The sequence below is a fragment of the Anguilla rostrata genome, chromosome 3, assembly GCF_018555375.3.
Source record: "Anguilla rostrata isolate EN2019 chromosome 3, ASM1855537v3, whole genome shotgun sequence".
Lineage (NCBI taxonomy): Eukaryota > Metazoa > Chordata > Actinopteri > Anguilliformes > Anguillidae > Anguilla > Anguilla rostrata.
This window is the reverse complement of record NC_057935.1, coordinates 58,906,725-58,925,480: the sequence shown is the minus strand read 5'-3', so window position 1 is coordinate 58,925,480 and position 18,756 is coordinate 58,906,725. Positions and strand designations below refer to the sequence as shown.

The 18,756-nt window shown below is 49.7% G+C and overlaps 2 protein-coding genes across 3 annotated transcripts in view; one reads left to right on the top strand and one right to left on the bottom strand.

Moving 5' to 3' along the window:
- The first annotated feature begins 1,343 nt into the window (after positions 1-1,343).
- On the top strand, positions 1,344-13,668 carry stap2a (signal transducing adaptor family member 2a). Its single transcript, XM_064328742.1, has 12 exons — positions 1,344-2,011; positions 6,341-6,412; positions 6,714-6,833; positions 7,290-7,346; positions 7,825-7,976; positions 8,891-9,022; positions 9,205-9,274; positions 10,165-10,267; positions 10,734-10,829; positions 11,171-11,248; positions 11,635-11,751; positions 12,013-13,668. Exons 1-12 carry the CDS (start codon positions 1,910-1,912, stop codon positions 12,066-12,068), a joined length of 1,155 nt encoding a protein of 384 aa, XP_064184812.1. The 5' UTR covers positions 1,344-1,909; the 3' UTR covers positions 12,069-13,668.
- The window catches only part of LOC135251365 (fibronectin type III and SPRY domain-containing protein 1-like), an 11,927-nt gene continuing 6,725 nt past the window's right edge, over positions 13,555-18,756 (bottom strand). Inside the window, exons 9-13 of one of the 2 annotated variants that reach the window (XM_064328739.1) lie at positions 17,462-17,609; positions 17,068-17,150; positions 16,288-16,539; positions 15,668-15,756; positions 13,555-15,038 (exon numbers count right to left, since the gene is read on the bottom strand). In XM_064328739.1, coding sequence (XP_064184809.1) covers positions 14,928-15,038; positions 15,668-15,756; positions 16,288-16,539; positions 17,068-17,150; positions 17,462-17,609 — 683 coding nt within the window. In that variant the 3' untranslated portion in view covers positions 13,555-14,927. The remainder of the gene's footprint in view (positions 15,039-15,667; positions 15,757-16,287; positions 16,540-17,067; positions 17,151-17,461; positions 17,610-18,756) is intronic. The other variant, XM_064328740.1, reaches the window with a different exon arrangement.

Below are 18,756 nucleotides of genomic sequence, written 5' to 3'. Positions count from 1 at the left end.
TCCATAAATATATCTTTGTTTTTAAAATGCTCCTGAATGTTTTTTCAGGCAACCGGTGAATCCACTCCTAACTCTCTGTCCAGGTGAGCAGGTGTTTTCGTTTCACGTGCTCAGACGACAAGGAGCGCAAGTTCCCCTTTTACACTCACGCGTCACGAACACACTTACTGTAATCTACAGGGCCTATTCTAGTCATAAAAGCTTTGGGTAAGATTAACAATGAATTTGAATTAGCCGGTGGGGATTTATCAGTTCAGAACTACTCCGAGCAGGTATGTGTGTGGTCATTGAAATTCTCCGCCACTACAACAGTACAGATATTCAAACCCTACATGCCAGCCAGATCCCTCCGTTCTGCTACCTCAGGACGCCTAGCACCTCCCCCTCTCCGCACCTGCACTTCCAGAACACGTCTCCTGTCTGTTCTGGCCCCACGATGGTGGAATGACCTCCCTGTGGAGGTCAGAACAGCTGAGACTGTGACCCATTTCAAACGACGACTGAAGACCCACCTCTTCAGGCTGCACCTCTCCCCATCCCTCCCTTCCCCCCTGTAAATGACTAAACTTAGGGTTGTAACTAGGCAGCTGTTTCATAGGCGACTTAGGCGCATCAACTGTCTTAACGACTACTTGTATTTTTATTTATTTTTATTTTTCCATAGATTGCGTTGTTGCCGTTCTCGTTGTTAGTGTTAATCAGTTTAACCATCAGGGTCCAAGTTGAACTATGCGGTTGTTCCCTGTACTTGGACCGGTACTTCTCTCTAGGGGTTTCGTCATACTTGTTCCTGGTTATGGTTATACACTTTGTTGTACGTCGCTCTGGATAAGAGCGTCTGCCAAATGCCTGTAATGTAATGTAATGTAATGGGTGGCAAAAAAAAAGTTAGCTTTGGACTACAATTTTAAGGCGCCCCACAGAGAATACATTTGCACAGAGCCCAGAATTTCGTGCTACACCCCTGATTGAAGCCAAATAATTATCTTTATAATATTAATGATTATCTTTGAATTTGCCATTTCTTCTTCCTGGTTTACAATAGGCCATGGACTTATTCTCGGTGTTTACCTTTGCTTTAAGTAAACCGTGCTTGTGATAAGTGGGCGTGACTGTCTTTTGAATTTACAAGATAAAGTGACGAAAATCGGACATGTGCTTGACTACTGCTTAGGATATTTTACAACGACATATGTGGTCTTTTGTTGGAAAGATAACTTCCATAAAGTCCCTCGTCAACTTCGCCAATCTGATGCGCTGTAGCAATCGCCGCGTGCTCGCGTTCTAGACTATAAATTGCGGGCATCGAGGGAATTTGATGACCTAGTGGCAGCAAGCTGTCGACGGACCAATCAGCGATCACTGTGGGCGTGAGCTCATAGCGAACACCTGCCTAGATTGGCAGAAACGTTCAATAGGAGTGATTCTCTGGGGCAGAGAAATTAGTATTTTTGACGGGATTTTTCATTATTCGTTGACAGCGCTGGAAGAAAATGTCTCTACAAGCAGAGTAAAACCGGTTAGGATACTGCATAAAAGAAGTGAACAATTTAATTAATAGAAGGGATAGTATCTTAAACTCGCGATCCCTCGGGCGACTCACCAGTAATGCCTAGCACACAATCCTGCGTTTCATCGGTATATTTAATCTTCTGATCCGGAATGCTGATTACACGTGTTTTAATCCAATTAACAACTGGCAATTAGTCTGGTGTAGCCTAGTTTGGGTCAAACCCGTGACATTTGTTTAATTTTTTTTATGCGCGTTGATCAGAAATAAAAGACATTATTTGCTTAATTGTTGCGGTGGTTCTTCGTCAGGGTGATAGGCGAGGCATTTCCCCTCTTACTTTAGCTTACAGTTCCGAGGCTTCCCTTTGTCCCGCTGCTCCCGAGTTTGCAGCTCTTCATGGCGGCTACGACACCCACAAAACGAGCCGGGCGACCGCGGTCGCAGCTGCCCCCCTGCTACCACGAGGGTTATCTCGAGAAGAGAGCGACGAAGGAAAAGGTAACCCGTAGCTTTATCTCCTTTGTCTCCTCTCCCCAGCATATTTTTGTAAATTAGTTATCGATACATGTTGTGCGTACTGCCGTTGTCTGGTAGTCACATCGCTCGCGCCGGCACCTTCAAAATCAGTTAGGACTAACACCCTGGCACGAGACTAGAGAGTACGGTACAGCATGCTGAATGAAACGGCTGGCCGTTTTCACTGCAAATGCCATTTTTTCTGTGCACGAATTACGAGTGCGCTCGAGCTGAATCAAATGTATGAAATCGCTCAACTTGCACGAATGTTCCTCATGGACTGCTGGAAGGAAGCGTGCATATGGATTCGTTGCTTGTCGTTTTTTTCTACACTAGGCTACACGAAAGGACATAATGTCGATTGAACGTGGATTGAAAGTGTTGCGCTGCGCTCGAGCCAGGAACAATAATTCTTTGTCCACGCGACGACATCTCAGTGATGACCTGGCTTCATTCATAGCGTGCAGAAAGTGTTGATTTGCAGGTACCCTAAGCAGCCGTCAATATAGCCTATTGTAAATGTGTACCCCTATAATCGGTAGCGCATTCATATCGGTTCTGTTAAGCTCTCTCCTTATCACAGACAAGACAATAGTGAACATCGTGTTTCGTGACATTACAAGGCTCTGCGTGTAGCCATGCGCAAAAGTGATTTATTTACTTGGTGTTTAATGTACGCTGTACAACGTCCGAAAAACATACAGATTTATGTTGTAATAAATATTTGGAAATCGTGTATTAAATCATTTGCCAAGTTCACAACATCCACTTTCCCCAATCTTAATCACACCCATAGTCATGACACTTACAACAGCCTGTATATCACAGCCTGTATATTACTCCACACAGTTAACCTTTACATTAACGGATGCCACTGTCGAGAACCCCCTGACTGCAGTGTTAAGGGCCCGCACTTGATATTTAGTTCTGCTCGTGCCCCCGCTAGCTTTCTCTTTTCAGCGCGAGCGGACTGCACCCTTTCATTTAAGATGCGCAGAAATTTGATTGCTGTCGTGCGGAATCCTTTATTGAAAACGCGCGTGCGCTTTTATAAAAATAATAAAAAAATAGAGCGAGTGTTAATATTTGAGTAGAGGAGCTTCGCAGGAAAGGTGAACTATCGGTGTATATGAATTATTAATAATAATATGGATCATGCTCGGAATAAAAGCGTCTGCTATGGAAATTAATTTAATGCCTCACGAGAGACAGACTTCCCTGGCTGCTTGTGCGTTTGTCTGTAACGGTGTTAACTAATTCTCCATTACAGTGTATACATCAATTTGCATCACACAGTCACATGCAAATTTATGTCTTCGCTATCACCACCGTTCCCCTGTGCGTTAGTTCATTATGCGCTCGTTGACGCTGATTGAGTTGGGGAAGGATTTATTTTAATTCGGTGCAGCTGGAGAGTATATTTTAGCCCGCCTGTTCTGAAGGGGGGTAGTCTATTGCAGATTTGGCTCTAGTTTGGGCTCTGGTGTAATGACTGGGCGGATGGTTTGAGAGGGTGAATTTTAAATATGTTGAAAGGCCCTCTGGGGAAAGTGGCACTTTTTTTAATCACTATTATTTATTTACACTTTCAAAGTGGGGGGGGGGTGCTTATCTGACTGTCTCCCCGGAGGTAATTGAGCAGCTGTTTGTGAGGAACGAGGGGGTACATGTGGCAGGCTTTGGGGAGGGGGTGGTATGGGGGTGCGGTGAGGGTAGGGGGGGCGGAGGGTGCCCCCCAGGGGAGATTGCAGTGAAAAGAACAAAGAGGGAGGAGAGCAGGCAGGGTGATAAAAATGTGAATTTAAAGCACCCCCCCGCTTCTCAGTGGGGCCAATCAGGTTCAGGATTTTGTGCCAACTTCTGTTCTTAATGACATCATTAGGGTGATTTATTTATTTATTTAATTCGGTCTTGCATTTTTGATGTAGTCATCAGCTGCAGCTGCAGACTTCACGTGTGCTTGGTGAAAACATTTTGCTGTGGTCTGATGTGTACACACACACACACACACAAAGTCCTTCGAGCAATGGACTAGTTCACCCCTGGTTTAGAAAATAAAAATGGGAGTGATTGAGATTGGGGGGGGGGGGGGGTGTTGGTGTTTATTTGTAATGAGGCATTGTCCCAGATCAGCTGAGGCTAAGAAGATGTCATTATTGTTGCCATGGCGAGGGCAGAGGGGCGTGTCCTAGCACATGAGTGACAGCAGACTGGGTCACTGAGGCCCCTGTGATCAGACTGTCGTTAATTAGGGAATAAACAATAGAGTCATCCGAACTGACGGCTGAGACCCGTCAGTAACTTGGGCTCTGTGGAAGCTCATATCTGGGGCTCCAGAATCCAGGCCTGGGGTGCTGGCTAGTTTTAGGCACATTCCAGTAATGAACTCTATTGGAAATTGGACAACGCCTTCTGAAAATGTCTGTGGGAGAACGTAAATTAGCCAATGTTTCAAGAAGGACCGCACATTTACAGTGTATTGTAACGTATCCCATTTCCGTAAGGCAGTCCAATCCATTTAAGCCACCGGTTGGCTGAAGAGTCCAATTCACTTTGTGTTATAATCCTAAATTGTCTGCTGATTGGAAGGAGACTGCAAAAACACTTCAGGAACTGTGGCTCTCTAGTAACGGAGACTTAACACCCCAGGATTACAGGAATAAAGACTCTTCCGTGCATCTTAAATATACGACGACCTTGTGCTGCTTGTTTTACAGGATAAATCGAAGTTGAATGGAGCTGACGGACGGAATTTTGTCTGATAGACAGGAGCAGGAAGTGTGAGTTGTGGAAATTCTCGTCCATCTCTCATCGGCGTTTTGACGTTTGTATTGATCGTACGCTTCAGTTATTAAATAAGGAGCACCGAAACAGAGGATATGAAACACTGCTTCCTTATGGCCCTTCCAGGCAAACAAACCAGATAAAATAAAATAAAAAGATTGTTTTAAGTGTTCCGTATCTTTACAGCGTCTCTGTTCTCAGAAGTCCACCAGTCCTGGCTGGAAAAAGCGCCTTTTTTTTTGTTTGTTTTTTTTACTGTGGTGGCCTCTTACTCCGGGAAATACCCGCGTTATTTGTGCAGGGAGTGGCAGTCTCCTGACGCCAAGCACGTAGCGCTCTTCCCTACGACTCCGAGCACGTGGATCTTTTCCTTTATGATGCCAAACACGGATGTTTTCCATTTTGACCCCAAACACATGGAGGGTTTCAGCTGTAACCCCAAACCAAAATGGTATATGCAGTTGCTTACGGTCACAACCGTCTGTAGGCCACACAATTCAGATTTTGTATGTTTTAAAAAATAAAAATAAAAAAATAAAAAAAATTTTAAATACATTTTGATTCTGCAGTATTCAGTGGGTCCGACTAGCTTTTTTTAACATTAATGTTCTTGCACCAGATCCCTGGTTCGCAGTTACCAACAAATCTCCATCCCTGGTCTGCCATTACCGCCGCCCCCGGTTACTTATTGTTTAGGGTCACCTGAAGACTTTTGGTGTCTCACCAAGAAGCTAACGGTGCGCAGTCGTTTTCTAGAAAGCAGCTCGACAGCCAGGTTCCAGTTACAGGTTGGCACAACAGCAGGCGGGGGTTAATTAAAAACTGGTTTGGCCGCTCCTTGTTTTTAGGAAAATATTGCAGTCGGAGCGGGGGCCGGCGTCGCCGTCGGCGAAACTCGGGGAAACCGGAGCCGCTGTTGCGTGCGACCATGTCGGAACGGTTTCCTCGAAGCGGGTCTATCTCTGGTCAAGACCGCCACGGCTTTGACTTTGTCCTTGGGCTTCGTGATTCCATATCTGGTTTTTGTGTGTAAACACGGCATCATGTGCTTTCAGAGAACGGCAAGTACGGTGATGGGAAGAGGGGGGGGGGGGGAGGTGGGGAGGGGGGAGGTGGGAGGTGGGGTTGCTACGGCGCTGAATATCAAATGCAAGGTGAGCGAAGTTCCTGTGGAATTCTGGGACCTAGACAGTGGTCGGTCACCTGCCTGTAGATGAGACGTGTCTTGGTTTTGGGTTTTGACTGGGGTGTGAGTACCAAATCACTCGTCAAGCCTGTTCCCGTTACCCCCCCCCCCTCTCCGCACACCCCCTTTCTCCTTCTTTTGCCTTTTTTTATTTCTTTTTTTTCCCCCTTTCCTTCCCTTGCCTTCTGTGTTACTGGGCCCGTAGTGTTTACTGTGCTACAGACAATAACAGTTGTATCCCATGAATTGTTTGGACTTTGTGATTATCCTGTGTGTGAGATTTTTGCAATGAAATTGATCCTCCCCCTCTTTCTCCTCTCCTCCCCCCCCCCCCCCCGCAGGTGTTTCGGAAGCTGTGGACGAGTATGTGTGGAAACGCTCTGTTTTTCTTCAACAGCCACAGGGACAATGACGTGAGTGATGTGGGGTGTCCGCAGAGTGAGGAAGAGGAGGATGAGGAAGGGTGCACGAACCCTGAGAGGCACCGAGTCAGGCTAACTGTGGACTAACTGCACAGTCGGCTTATAACTGCACAGTCAGGATAACTGTGCAAACTAACTCAAAAGCTGTCAACAAATGAGACCTGCACTGATTTCCTCTCTTTTTCTTGTGTGTCTGCGGTCGTGTGTGTGTGTGTGTCTGTGCGCGTGTGTGCGTGCATACGTGTGTGTGCGGGTGTGTGCGTGCATGTGCGTGCGTGCGTGCGTGAAGCAGTATGTAGAGAAGCTGGACCTGGGCGGGTTCCTCTCGATGGCGGACGACGGGAGCAGAGACCGGAACCTGGAGGCGGCGCGGTTCAGTCTGCGGCTGAAGGACGGGGAGGTCAAACTCACGGTGAGGCCCCGTACCCCAAAACTGACCGCTGTACCCCAAAACTGACCGCTGTACCCCGACACTGAGCGCTGTACCCCAACACTGACCGCTGTACCCCAACACTGAGCGCTGTACCCCAGCACTGCCCGCTGTACCCCAACACTGAGCGCTGTACCCCAACACTGAGCGCTGTACCCCAACACTGAGCGCTGTACCCCAAAACTGACCGCTGTACCCCAACACTGAGCTCTGTACCCCAACACTGACTGCTGTACCCCCAAAACTGCCTGCCGTACCCCAACACTGCCTACATACTGCCTACTGCTTATTGTTACTTACTGATTTATAGACCTCTCTCTCTCGTTTCTCTCTCTCTCTCTCGTTTCTCTCTCTCTCTCTCGTTTCTCTCTCTCTCTCTCTCTCTCTCGTTTCTCTCTCTCTCGCTCTCTCTGTCTCTCTCTCTCGTTTCTCTCTCAGGCTCCAAATTTGGAGTCTCGTGAGCTGTGGAAGGGATTCATCTACGCTGTGGTCGAGGTCAGTATGTCCGTCTCTGTCTCCGTTTATGCAAAAACAGTTTCACCAAAGCTCACCGAGTTATAAGAACCCAAAAGCAGCAACCCGGCTTCACACCTGTCACCTGACGGCTCTGCACACCTGACGAGTCTTCATTCGCGTCACCTGTCAGTGCTTGATACCCGTCATCCGTTTCATACCTGTCAAGCTTTATACCTGACGGCTCTTCTCTGCTTTGTGCTTTTTCCTGGTTACCTGGAGTGCTTGAAGTTTTCTTGTGGCCGCCAAACCAGTCGAATTTCACTCTCACGTTCTTCCTCAGCATGGGGACATGGTTTTTTTTTTTGGAAGTGCGCATTTATCAGTGAATTTTGTGGGACTGATTTCCGCATCAGGGTCCTGTGCGTGTTGGTGTACCCTGGCGTACATTCACGGAGCTGAAAAGGGGTATTGCGTACCTACCGTGTTCATCTCCTCCCTCTCTCCGCCCCCCACCCAGCTCTCCGTGCCCACCTCCCTGAACCTCCTCCCGGGCCAGCTCCACTTGCTGGGGGAGGTGGTGGAGAAGGAGAGGAGGAGGCGAAAAGCCGCCTCCCTCCCTGCAGCGCCCACCACCCCCCTGTACCTCCCCCTGCTGGGGGAGATCCCCGCGTGAGTGCCCCCTCCAGCTGTGTTTACACCTTATTTACCTGTATTTAATATTCACACCTGTACACCTATATTAATGCATGTACCTGTTAACCTATGTAACCTGTATTTAATAGGTAGATAAAAGTTTGTGTGCGGTTTGTGTTCAGGTGTGTGGTTAATGTTCAGGTGTGCGGTTTGTGTAGGTGCATTCAGGTGTGTGGTTTGTGTGCGATTGTATGCAGGTGTGTTCAGGTATGCGCTCTGTGTTCAGGTGCATAGTTTGTGTTCAGGTGTGAGCATTGGTGCAGGTGTGTTCAGGTGTGCAGTTAGTGTGCAGGTGTGAGGTTTGTGTGCAGGTGTGAGCGTTGGTGCAGGTGTGTTCAGGTGTGCAGTTAGTGTGCAGGTGTGAGGTTTGTGTGCAGGTGTGAGCGTTGGTGCAGTTGTGTTCAGGTGTGCGCTCTGTGTTCAGGTGCAGTTTGTGTGCAGGTGTGTGCAGTTTGTGTGCAGGTGTGAGCGTTGGTGCAGGTGTGTTCAGGTGCACAGTTTGTGTGCAGGTGTGTTCAGGTGTGCGCTCCATGTTCAGGTGCACAGTTTGTGTGCAGGTGTGTTCAGGTGTGCGCTCTGTGTTCAGGTGCAGTTTGTGTGCAGGTGTGTTCAGGTGTGCGCTCTGTGTTCAGGTGCAGTTTGTGTGCAGGTGTGTGCAGTTTGTGTGCAGGTGTGAGCATTGGTGCAGGTGTGTTCAGGTGTGTGCTCTGTGTTCAGGTGCACAGTTTGTGTGCAGGTGTGTTCAGGTGTGCGCTCTGTGTTCAGGTGTGTTCAGGTGTGCGCTCTGTGTTCAGGTGCACAGTTTGTGTGCAGGTGTGTTCAGGTGTGCGCTCTGTGTTCAGGTGCACAGTTTGTGTGCAGGTGTGTTCAGGTGTGCGCTCTGTGTTCAGGTGCTTCCAGCCGGTGTCCCGCAGGGAGGCGGAGGTGCTGCTGGAGAGGCACCCCGACTGCGGGAACCTGCTCCTGCGGCCGGGCCGGGACGGGACCTCCCTGGCCGTCACCACGCGCCAGGACCTCAACGGGTAACCCCCCCCGCCCCCCCCGGGCTTCCGAAAACACCGTCCGCCTTTATCACACTGTTATTACCAGCAGCAATAAATATAAATATTAAAATCTAATATAAACATAGATTACGGTTATTAGAATAGTATCCATCTGCCTATCTCTCTCTCTCTCTCTCTCTCTCTCTCTCTCTCTCTCTCAGGTCAGTGTTCAGGCATTACCGTGTGTCTCAAAGGGAGGAGGGAGGGTATGTCATCGACGTGGAAAACCCTGTAAGTACCCAAGCATGCCTTTCACTCACACACACACACACGTATACGTGCACACACATGCACACACACACTCTTTCACAGACACACACACACACACACACATGAACACACACACACGCACGCACGCATACATGCACACACTCTTTCACAGACGCACACACACCACACACCATGCACACATACATACACACGCACACACACGCTCGCACACATACATGCACACACGTGCACACACTCTTTCACAGACGCACACACACACACACACACAGTATTTCTCACCGGTTCCCCATGCCTTCCCCCCCACCCCCCCCCCCCCCACTCTGTTTCACGCTTCCCCTCTTGTTTCCCTGACTCTCTGCATCACTTCCCCACCGAAACCAGACATGAATACAATAAAATCACTTTCGCACGAAAGCATTAACAGAAGCGGAACGGTGTCCCTTTTCCAACACAATGCAATTTGCTCAACCGCAAATCTGATCTGTACAGTAACGGTTGCATAACAGGTGAGGTGGTTTCTCCTCTGTGGAGGAAGAAGTGATGTCACAGGTCACAGAAACTACCAGACTGTGGCATCACATTATCCGTCAATATAAAGACTTTGGATTCATCATCGCTTGGGGGCTGTGGTAAAGAGTAATGTAATCTACTCCCAGCCATCTATTCCCAGCTAAACTGCACAGCCTTAAAGACTCGTATGAAAACCCAGGTGCTATCTGGGGTTATTCCCTGACCCCTGACCCCTGAACCTCAGTTCTGCACTGGGCTCACTTGTTTTTGAATACGAAGGTCATGGATGGGATCTGCTTCCCCCTTGGTTGTGGCTGTGGTTCCTGGAGCGTTCTCAGGTGTGTCTCTCTCTCTTGTCTCTCTCTCTCTCTCTCTCTCAGATCCCTTGTGACACGCTCCATGATGTCATAAACTGCCTGCTGGAGAAAACTTCCGGAACCCTGCAGCCCTTCCTGCTTGAGGAGCCCTACGAGGAGAACATCGGTGAGGCGTGCACACGCACACGCATGCGCACACGCGTGTACACGCACACGCGTACATATGACTTTCACCTGTAAGGTCGTGAGTACTTGGGGTGTCATTGATCTATGAGAATTATTTGGGTTAACCCTTTAACGCGCAGGTGTCAAAATCCAGTCCTGGAGGGCCGTAGTGTCTTCTGGGTTTTTGGGGTGTTCTCGGGCACAAGTGTTTCATTTCAGTCATTGATTGATTTTGGCGAGGGAATCCACACACGTTGATTGGCTAAAGAATCCACACCCCCTTAATTGGCACCTGATTGACAGGAAACCACAAAAAACCGCAGGCACTGCGGCCCTCTGGGGGTTTGGTTTGACTCCCCTGCTTTAGGGTGTGAGTTCTAGCTCCAGAACACTGAAACAACATTCTGAGAAACCTACTCTTCAATGAGTTAATGCCCCTCCTCCCTCACCGCCCCCCCCCCCCCCAGCCTTTGTGAAATCCAACGATGAGAACGGAGAGAGGAGTCTACAGTGGGCCCCCAGCAGCCCTCTTCCCAGGGCCCCCGTCCTGCCTCCCAAACCAGGTAAAACACCCCAGCCTATGCCTACACACACTTATACAAACACACGCACGCACACGCCCCATCATATACACACACACACACATACACACACAACCCCATCACACACACACACACACACCCCAGCGTACACACATGCATCCCCATCACACACACACACACCCCATCATACACCCCACCACTGTGTTTAAACAAACCCTGAGCTACATAAAGTCTGCAAAGAGTGTACACACACACTTCTTATTATTGGCCTCTGTAGAGTTACCATTTTGCTTCACTGATCAAATGTCTTTCAATTTCACTGGTTTGAGTGTCCAGTTCCATCACAGGGCTTCTTGTTTCAGGGAGGCAGTCCCAGTCACCAATCAGAAGCTCCCTTCCCCGGAGGACCGCCTCCGAACGACCATTCTGCAGCTCGCCCGGTGAGCACCAGCCTTCCCCCTCCTTCACCCCTCCCGTCCCTCTCCTTCACCCCTCTCTTCCCTCTCCTCCTTCACCCCTCTCGTCCCTCTCCTCCTTCCCCCCTCTCTTCCCTCTCCTTCACCCCTCTCTTCCCTCTCCTCCTTCACCCCTCTCTTCCCTCTCCTCCTTCACCCCTCTCTTCCCTCTCCTTCTTCACCCCTCTCTTCCCTCTCCTTCACCCCTCTCTTCCCTCTCCTTCTTCACCCCTCCTTTAGCATCATTTCTCCGCCATTTTCTCTTTTCTGCCCACTGTGTGAACGTGACTTAAAACTATTCCCGCTCCTGACCTTTGACCTTTAACCCCTGACCCTCCCCCTTGCCGTTTTTGCTTCCTCTTCCCTGCAAGGGGCCGAGAGGCGGACCTTCAAGCCGCTGCCGATGCCCCCGGAGGCGGAGCTCCAGTCGGAGTTGCTAAGCGACAGGCTGAAGCGCCTCAACGTGACGGCCCCCCCGCTGGCCCAGAGTGAGTGATGTCATCCCTCCCTTTGTGACATCACAATACACAGGCGGTAGCCACTGGCAGTAGGCTTGGGGGTAATGTAAGCAACCGCCACGAGCCTTTGGATATTTTCGGACTCCTTGGTTGTTGAGGCTGGTTTTACTAAATGGGGAAAATGTTAAGTGGGTTAAGGGAGGCTGGTCGTGGTCTGAGCACCAGCGTGTGGGGGTTCAAACTCCGAACAGAACAGAGCTCATCGGTGTCCCTCTCTTCTCTTTTCGACAGCACTATCAGAAGAGCTCAAACTCAAACTGGAACAGAGACGAGCCAATATGGAGTGACCACCCCCCCCCCCTTTTTTTATTTTTTTATTTTTATGAAGCTTCAGCCAATTCGAGTAGAAAGGTCTGTTCCAGAATCCACCCAATCACAAGTGACCTTCTACCAGCTTCCTGACTTTTTGCGGCCGACCTGCAGCGTCCCGAGGACTGCCTTGTGTCCCAGTGCCCAACCCTGCCGGCGATGGACCGTACCATTCCAAATGATTATGCGGGGGGGGGAGGGGAGAGGAGGGGGTTCATTTGCCCAAACTGACATTCCGAGAGATGATGATGATGATGATGATTCCGTGTGGTGGACTGACTTGTCTTCCTCGCCAGTGGACACCCCCCACCCCAACCTCACACCCCAAATCCTCACACCAGCCGGACAGCTTTTCCCGTTGCCTGAGCCTCCCCCTCTGGGCTTTTGCTAGCCTAGCCGCTCACCGGCGGCCGTTAAAACTCAAGGGTCGGAGGTTAACGAGCGATCGACCCGCACAAGCTTTTGAGCGCGGACGCCCCCTCCCCGGCCTGAAGGTGCCGCCTCCGCGCCTTTAAGTGACCGAAAAAGCTGCCGTGCGCGATGTGGCGGTCTCCGCGGACGCGCCCGTTCGTGTATTTGAGCTCTCTGACTGGCACGAGGATTCACAGCCCCATGTTGATCGTGTGATAAGAGAGTATTGATCTGTGGTCTGGCCTAGCCGGTGCTGTGATTTCATTTTTCTGTTTCCGTGACACTTTGTGAAAAAAGTGTATGTACTTATGTATGTACGTGTGTGTGTGTGTGTGTCCTGTGATGTGACCGTGGAATATGTGGTGTTCGTCGTGAATGTACAGCTCAAGAGGAAATTAAAAGGATCGTTTAGGGTGACGAGGACAGCAGAGGAAGGTGTTTGCCCATGGCTGTGTGGCTAGGGCCCTCCTGTCACTCCCAGGTTTCACACCAGTCTGTGTGTTAGCAGGCTAGCCGTGTAGCCCATGTTGTCAAAAGATTTCAACCGGCCTTAACCCTGTTGAAAAGTAGGTTTTCAGTTTTTTGTGGCAGAGGTGGAAAAGTCCAGGGGTCAGGAAGTAAAAGTCCTGCCGTGTGTTTCTCCCACCCCTGAACTCGACCAGCTGATTTCAGCGATTAGTCCCACCTCCTGGCTGAAGAACTGTGCCAATCCAGGTGATTGGAACAAAATACTGGGGAAGACTTTTACTTTCCATACCTGAATTGTCCACCTCTTTTTTTTTTTGAACTCCATTGCTTTCAGTTATCAGTACTGATTGTGGCATCAGCATTGGAATGTTCATAACTGAACATTCTATCGCATATTTGTGATCTCACACCTTAAAGGGTTAATCTGCTGGAAGTGTTCAACTGGCTCAGCCATACTCCCATGGTCAGAAGTAATTGTGGTGAGCAGAAGTATTACATCACCTAGTGGTGAGCAGAAGCATTGCATCACTTTAAAAAAAAAAAAAAAAAAAGAAAGAAAAGAAAAAAAACAAAACACAAAAATGCTGTTGTCAGACTGTCTCTTTATTGACCTGAAGGGACAGTAAGAAATTAAAGCATTTACAAGGTGATCTTTTTCCCCTTACCCTTTCATAAAATAAAATCAGTTTCGTGTTCTTACCTGGAAGCATTCTGGATTACATTGTTAAAATACTGAGTCGTGCATGAAACCATAACCCTCTTACACAATTATTACTCTCTTACACAATTATTACAACTCATAATTGGCACACTGACACTGAATTACTCCTTCATAAGAGCGAGAGGAACAGGCGATAACAGTCGGAGGTCTTGCGTGATCTAATCCATTCTCAAATCTAACCTGAACTGAAACACGAAGTGTTGAAAGTGCACTAAAGCTGATCTCCCTATTGTAGCAGAATAGTCATTTTGCAGGGGGTGGGGCCCCCTCAGTGACTAAGTGGACCCCCCCCCAATCAAAGATGATCACCTCATGGAAGTTCTCTGAGAGTCCATGTGCTGGTCTACCTCCTCGTGGTCTACACCATGGGTGTCAAATTCCAGACTTGGAGGACCGTAGGGACTTGCGTCTTTTCCTTTGTGGCTTCCTTTCAATCTGACTCGTCTCTGACCTTGAAACAAAGGTGTGTGGCCTCTAGCCAATCGGTGACTTGCGGCAATCAACCAATCATTTACAGGCACTGCGATACTGTGATACGGTGGTCCCCCCAGGGCAGGAGTGTATCACTGCCGGTCCACACCTATTTACAGTCAGTGCAGCGAAACACAATACATTCTGTCAGGGGTGACACGCCTACCGTCTATTCAGAGAGGCTAATCTGCTGCTACGCTATATCGGAGGAAGTTCACGGCATTTTCTGCTGAACTTCAAAAAAAAAAAAAAAGCGAGATAACGCCTCGAGTCCAAAAAGCACTCAGAGCTGTGATAAGAGGGGCGAGTGACGATAAGGTTGCGTCTGCTATGAAGCCGTCTGAGCGGTGAGCACGCAGGGGTGCCCGTGGTTACAGGCGCGTCTTCGCTGAAACCTGGCTGCTTTAGGGCGGCCATGTTGCCTGGATGGTTTTTTTTTACGACGATTAAAGCACCTAAAAAATAAAAAAATGACACAAAAAGTGATTTTTTTTTTTTTTTTTTTTTTTTTGGGTGGGGTGGGTTAGGGCGGGGTGGAACTGGGCACCCCCCCCAAAGGCACAAGAATGGGGTGAAATGAGAGGAGGAGGCAGACTGTGGCTGTGGGAGGTGGGGTGGGGGCTAGTTTGTGGAGCCCTGGGGAGGTGGTGGAGCTGATTTGGGTTCAGTGTCCCTGATGACACCAGGCCCGTACCAGGACCAGGGGGGCGAGGGTCGGGGGGGGGGTCATTGAGGTTCGTGGCGGTTCTGGAGTCCGGACCCGGTTCTAGGTGAGGCTGGCGTTGGAGCTGCTGGTGCCGCTGCTTCTCCTCTGCCCGTTCAGCACCATGCTGGGGACCTGCAGGCCCGTCTGCACTGAGAAACTACCGTTCCACACCTGCGGGGGGCGACAGAGAGCCAGCGCCGCAGAGCGGAGGGACGAGGTGAACTACCGACTACAGGCAAAACTGTGACTGACGAACATCACCAGTGTCACGTGACAAAAACCTTGTATTAGCAACAACAACAAAAAAATCTATCTGTAAATGTAAAATGTAAGGAACAGCAAAATAGATTTTCACAACATTAGGGTTCAGTCACATGGGGTTTTAAACAAACTTTGTTAGTCGGTACTTTCAGACATTTGTAGTACATAGAGCTGGATGAGGTCCGCCAGTGTGTGTATAACAACATAAAAATAGACAGGGGAGTAGGAGAGTGTTTTCATACAGGCTGTGTGTGAGTGAAGAGTGTGTGTGTGTGTGTGTGTATACAACAAGAGTGGTACTGTGTATATGAACAGGACAACGATTATTGAGCTAAGACAGGGCTCATGATTATGGAGTCTGTGCAGCGAGTCTTAACGTTGGCATGAGCCCGCAGTGTGTGTGTCCGTGTGTGTGTGCCCGTTTGTGTGTGTACCCGTGCGTGTGCCCGTGTGTGTGTGTACCCGTGTGTGTGCCCGTGCCTGTGTGCGTGTGTGGTGAGACTGGCGCGTCTCTCCGCCAGGCTCCGCCCCGTTCTCACCATGAAGGCGGGCACCACGGGCTGCGTGAACCTGGTTCTGAAGGTGTGGATGGGCTGCTTGGTTCGGGCGTTGTAGAAGGACACAACTCCTGCACGGCCACCGGAGGGTGGCGGGGGGGGGAGAGGTGGGGTTGGGGTGGGGAGGGATAGGAAAGACAGGCCCTCAGTGACAGAGGGGGGGGCACAGTCAAGGTTAGCAGGCGAGAGCACTTCACGCCACTAACACATGTCCATGCACACACCATATACACATCTACAGACACTCATGCGTATATGTGTATGTATGTTCAAATGGTAAAAACATTCATAGAAACATATCATTCTAAGGCCTGGAATATGGTTTCAATTCAGCCAAGTCGCTACAATTAAGTCAATCTCCATGAAAAATTATAGGGCACTTGCAGTTCACATGCATTTCATGAATATTGAACTAACTTCCTGAATTGAAATGGAACTGACCTCCATCCTTCCACACGTAGAATCAGTTACACATTTACATGTGTGCATGTATGTCAGCTGGAGTCTGTATATCTGACTCTAAAACAGCTATACACACACACACAGGATGTGGATGCCACTCCTGGCTCGGTGTTGGGGGGGGGTTTCGGCGGACGGCTCACCCTCCTCGTAGCCGCAGTACACCCCCACGCGGTCGGGGATGGCGCAGTCCAGGGGGCGGGCCTTGTTGTTGTGCTTGGCGGTCAGGCTCTGCTGCAGCCAGTTGTTGAGGTGGACGCACCAGGAGGCGGAGCTCTTGCCCAGCTGGTCGAAGCGCCCCAGGGAGCGCAGGGCCACGCCCGCCCCGAACGCCTTGCTGTCCTTGTCGAACCACACCTCCCAGTAGTGCTGTCCCGCGTCAATCATCGTGTCGCCTGGGGTTACGGGGGGGGGGGGGGGATGGGGCGTACAGCGTGACGAAAGGAAGGAGCGATGTCAGCCCTGTTCCTGGAGATCTAGCATCCCGTCAGTTTTCATTTCAACCCTAATTTTGGCACGCCTGATTCTACTAATTAGCATTAATAAGCACTAATTAATTCAATGAGATCTCTAGCTGTTGAATGAAATGTGGCTGATGATGGTCAACACTGGTCCGATCAGGATTCAACAACGCAACACCCGGGGAATCCAGCTAGTATCCCTTTAAGATGTGTGAGGTCACAAATATGGGATTAGAATGTTCTGAACTGAACATTCTAATGCTGATGTCACAATCGCTGCTGGCAACTGTAAGCAACGGAGTTCTAGAACACTGACTTCCCACTCTGCAATGGGCTAACCCCTGACCAGGACTGTGATAAAAGGATGATGCCAGTGTTGTAGATGCCCTTTTCCACACCCTGAAGCCCCCTGAAGACTTTGGGGATAAACGGAAGGGTCCCCGCTCGCACCCCGGTGCTCACCCAGGACCGTGTAGGACTCTGCCGTGAAGCGGTCCCGCCCGGCCCGAGCCGAGGGCATTCTCTTTGGGGACATCATCGCGCTCCTGTGGGGGGGGATGCAGTGGTTATCGCAGGTGAGTGAGTGAGCGAGCATGTGCGCGCGTGTGTGTGTGTGTGTGTGTGTGTTTGTGTGTATGTGGTACTTCAGTGTGTGTATGTGTGTGTGTGTGTTTGTGTGTATGTGGTACTTCAGTGTGTGTGTGTGTGTGTGTGTGTGTGTGTGTATATGTGGTATTTCTGTGTGTGTGTGTGTGTTATGTGGTATTTCAGTGTGTGTGTATGTATGTGTGTGTATATGTGGTACTTCAGTGTGTGTGTGTGTGTGTGTGTGTGTGTGTGAGGCTGTCTGTCACACCTTGCCGGTGAGTGCAGGGGGGAGCTGGTCCTGGTCTTCTCCTTGCGGATGTCCTGGACCTTCCCCCCGCCCCCGTCCCACTCCACGCTGTTCTCCTCCACGCGCAGGTTCTGGTGCGCCGAACCCGAATCCAGCTTGAACAGGAAGGCTGCGGGGAGGACGGTGTGACAGAGGTTCACGGTTCCGCACGACAAACTCCGCGTCGGCAACCACCTTAGCAACGCAGCCTGTCTATCAAACCTCCCGACGGACAGAGGAGGAGGAGGAGGAGGAGGAGCCGCTTTCATCACAGAAAGAAAAGTGAGTTTGTAGCTGGTAAATGGTAAATGGACTGCATTTATATAGCGCTTTTATCCAAAGCGCTTTACAATTGATGCCTCTCATTTGCCAGAGAGTTAGGAGGATTAGGTGGCCTTGCTCAAGGACAAATGACAGCAGGGCGGGGTTTAAAGCCGGCAACCTCCGACTGCCAGACAATCGTCTTACCTCTAGGCTTTAGCCTGCTTTCGTGTGTCGAAAATCTAAGAGTGCCTGAAAAGGGCTCGATGGTCTTTTCCAGAACAGACAGAGCCGCCTCACTTCTACCTGTTAAGGTTTTCTGCTCAGGTCCACAGTCACCTCAGGTCTTTCACTTTTTTCTGTCACATGACTAAGGCTACTCGTTCGTCTCTTTGCTCGGATGGCAGTGCAGTATATAACGGGGTATGAGCCAGTCTTGTAACCTAAAGGTCGCTGGTTCGATTCCCAGGTGGGGCACTGCCGTTGTACCCTTGAGCCAAGGTACCCAACCCACATTGCCTCAGTATTATATCCAGCTGTATAAATGCATGCGATGTCAATGCTGTGTAATAAGTCGTGTAAGTCGCTCTGGATAAGAGCGTCTGCTAAATGCCTGTAATGTAATGTAACGTAATGTCCACTCACCTCTTCAGGCTGCACCTCTCCCCATCCCTCCCTACCCCCCTGTAAATGACTGTAAGCTTAGGGTTGTAACTAGGCAGCTGTTTCATAGGTGACTTAGGCGCATCAACTGTCTTAACGACTACTTGTATTTTTTCCATAGACTGCCTTGTTGCCGTTCTCGTTGTGTTAGTGTTAATCAGTTTAAACCTTCAGGGTCCAAGTTGAACTATGCGGTTGTTCCCTGCACTTGGACCGGTACTTCTCTCTAGGGGTTTCGTCATACTTGTTCCTGGTTATGGTTATACACTTTGTTGTACGTCGCTCTGGATAAGAGCGTCTGCCAAATTCCTGTAATGCAATGTAATGCAATGTAATGTAATGTCTCTGAGCTC

Coding starts and splice junctions, on each gene's coding strand:
- stap2a (XM_064328742.1), top strand. CDS start 1,910: ATGGCGGCTACGACACCCACAAAACGAGCCGGGCGACCGCGGTCGCAG. Junction 10,268..10,733: donor GCCCTACGAGGAGAACATCG/GTGAGGCGTGCA, acceptor CCCCCCCCCCAG/CCTTTGTGAAATCCAACGAT. Junction 11,249..11,634: donor ACCATTCTGCAGCTCGCCCG/GTGAGCACCAGC, acceptor CTTCCCTGCAAG/GGGCCGAGAGGCGGACCTTC.